The sequence below is a fragment of the Priapulus caudatus genome, unplaced genomic scaffold, assembly GCF_000485595.1.
Source record: "Priapulus caudatus unplaced genomic scaffold, Priapulus_caudatus-5.0.1 Scaffold333, whole genome shotgun sequence".
NCBI lineage: Eukaryota > Metazoa > Priapulida > Priapulimorpha > Priapulimorphida > Priapulidae > Priapulus > Priapulus caudatus.
The window spans coordinates 286,684-289,087 of NW_014577394.1; the positions used below are offsets into that span (position 1 = coordinate 286,684).

Below are 2,404 nucleotides of genomic sequence, written 5' to 3' on the forward strand. Positions count from 1 at the left end.
AACTAGAGCCCTAACTAGCCTGAATTCTTTACATTGATCCATTACTCGCCATGTAAATGGGTAGAGTATGTACTCAGTAAGGCTGATATGGTCTAGATGTCCCCCAGGGTACTATCGGAGGGTACCCTGGGTACGGTTCGATATATCGGAAAGTACCTCGGATATATCGCTGCATACCCTGCATTGCCCCACCATACCCTGACTTTCACACACACAGTCTGTGAAACAGCAAAAATATTGAGATTAATTGATGAATCATCAATTAATATGAATAATTTAGACAAATTAATAAAAGCTAGTAGTCTCGTAGTTTAATGTTATCATTGTAATACTATCATTACCATAAATAAAAATGGTTTGATATTGACATCAAATATAAAAAAATCAATACGCATGTGACGGCGGCAATACCTTGCGGCGGTAATACCTCACCCACCAGTATAGGGGAGAAGCGTAAAACGTTGTCATCCACTAAAAATTATAATTTTTCTGCAAAGCCATATATGTATATATATGGTTCTGCATGATTTTCATGATCAGTTGGCTGAAAGTCAGAGTATGGTGGGACAATGCAGGGTACGCAGCGACATATATTTCCGATATATCGAACCGTACCCAGGGTACCCTCCGATAGTACCCTGGGGGACATAGACCATATCAGCAATACTAATGGCCTATTCGGTCCATACATACATTGTTAACGGTAAACCACATATATGACATACTGACATGACATAGAATCTGGGGCAACAATGGGCCGAATATTCTCTCCACCCGTTACAATCAGACCATTCTAAAGTACTATGTCAGTAACTTACACGTAATTACTGAAAATAATAGGTCCTACACACGCGAGCGGGAACGAGCAGTGATTTTCCATTTTTTGAGAGCCACGTGACAGTGATGTGAGAATTTTCTTAATTTCCTATGACTATGCAGGGGCGCATCCAGGATTTTTGAAAGGGGGTGTCCAGGAAAAAATAAAGGGCACTTTTTTCTGCTTTTTGTCTGGTGTTTTAAAAAGCTGCCGAAGCAGGGCCGTAGGCTGAGCAAATTTCTAGAGGGGGGGGGGCAGTGGCAGATCCAGAATTTCAAGGAGGGGTGAGAAACAGGTGGGGGGTCTGGGGGTCGTCCCACAGAAAATGTAGATCGCAGGAAATGGTATTTGAGGCACCTTTGATGAACTTTTTTACATGTACAGCCTTTATTCTGACTACGACAATTCTCTTTTAGTAGAACAATTTATTTTTTTTATTTTTCTCCAAAATCTAGGGGGTGCAGCTGCCCCCTTGCACCCCTCCCCCCCAGGCTAAGGCCCTGCGAAGGGAGTTTGCGACACGTCCCAGAAGGCGTTCCACTTGGGGGGGGGGGTTTGGGGACCTCCCACAAGAAAATATTTAAAAATTGGTGCATTCTGAGAGCATCTGAGCAGAATTTTTTTTAGGGCACTTTGAAATTAAAGGGGGGGTCCGGACCCCCTGGATACCCCACTAGATCCGCCCCTGCTATGTTACCTACAAACGTCTGTATAGTTATGCGTGTACTCACGCTGATAGGGTCTATGTCCCCCAGGGTACTATCGAAAGGTACCCTGGGTACGGTTCGATATATCTGAAAGTACCTCGGGGTACTATACGATATGTCGCTGCGTACCCTGCATTGTCCCACGGTACCCTGACTTTCAGCATCCAATTTCCGATGTTGTAAAACTAAAATATAAAAGCTAGCTCTTCGTTTATAAAAAAGGGAAAAAAAATATAGTCAAACATAGCATACATTTTTATTGGATTGCGATGAAACCCCGATTCGGTACACGACCGTGACGTCACTGATTAAGTGCATTTACGCAGAATGCTCAGCTGGAAAAATAGGTTGGAGACACAGGGGTGGGCTCAATAGTGACAAATTTAAGTTTGGGTAAATAGCGCAATGGTAAACCTCTAGAGTCTAGACCCTATCAGCCTTATTATCCTATTACAATACACGTTTCGTTCAGTTCATTCCAACGCATCAATTAATATTGGACGACGGTCGGGTGCACAAGACTTAAATTTCTTCACTGCGCGCACGACGGTCGGGTGTGCAGCACCTTTTTCCACGGGCACTTGAAGCGTTTCAATAAAATATAATGCTAACTAAATACGAAATCTATCTACTACCAAATTCTCAATGTTTCTATGGCCTCTTTGGTTCAAGGATAGAGAACATGGGTCCCAATAAAACCAATGTCATTTACATCAATATAAATATAATGCCCAATGGTTCAAGGATAGAGAACATCATCATGGGTCCCAATAAAACCAATGTCATTTACATCAATATAAATATAATATTATATCAATATAATAGGTTAGGGTTATGGTTAGGGTTATGGTTATGGTTAGGGTTATGGTTATGGTTATGG

General features: G+C 42.0%; 1 protein-coding gene across 2 annotated transcripts in view; it reads right to left on the reverse strand.

The window, feature by feature from the left end:
- LOC106809171 (pre-mRNA-splicing factor CWC25 homolog) overlaps positions 1-2,404 on the reverse strand; it is a 13,698-nt gene that overhangs the window by 10,025 nt on the left and 1,269 nt on the right. Inside the window, exon 2 of one of the 2 annotated variants that reach the window (XM_014812157.1) lies at positions 2,160-2,165. Coding sequence is in view for 1 of the 2 variants with exons in the window: in XM_014812156.1 (XP_014667642.1) it covers positions 1,777-1,778 (2 nt within the window). In the remaining variant the exon portion in view is untranslated. Of the gene's footprint in view, positions 1-1,776; positions 1,815-2,159; positions 2,166-2,404 lie in introns of those variants that run through there. The other variant, XM_014812156.1, reaches the window with a different exon arrangement.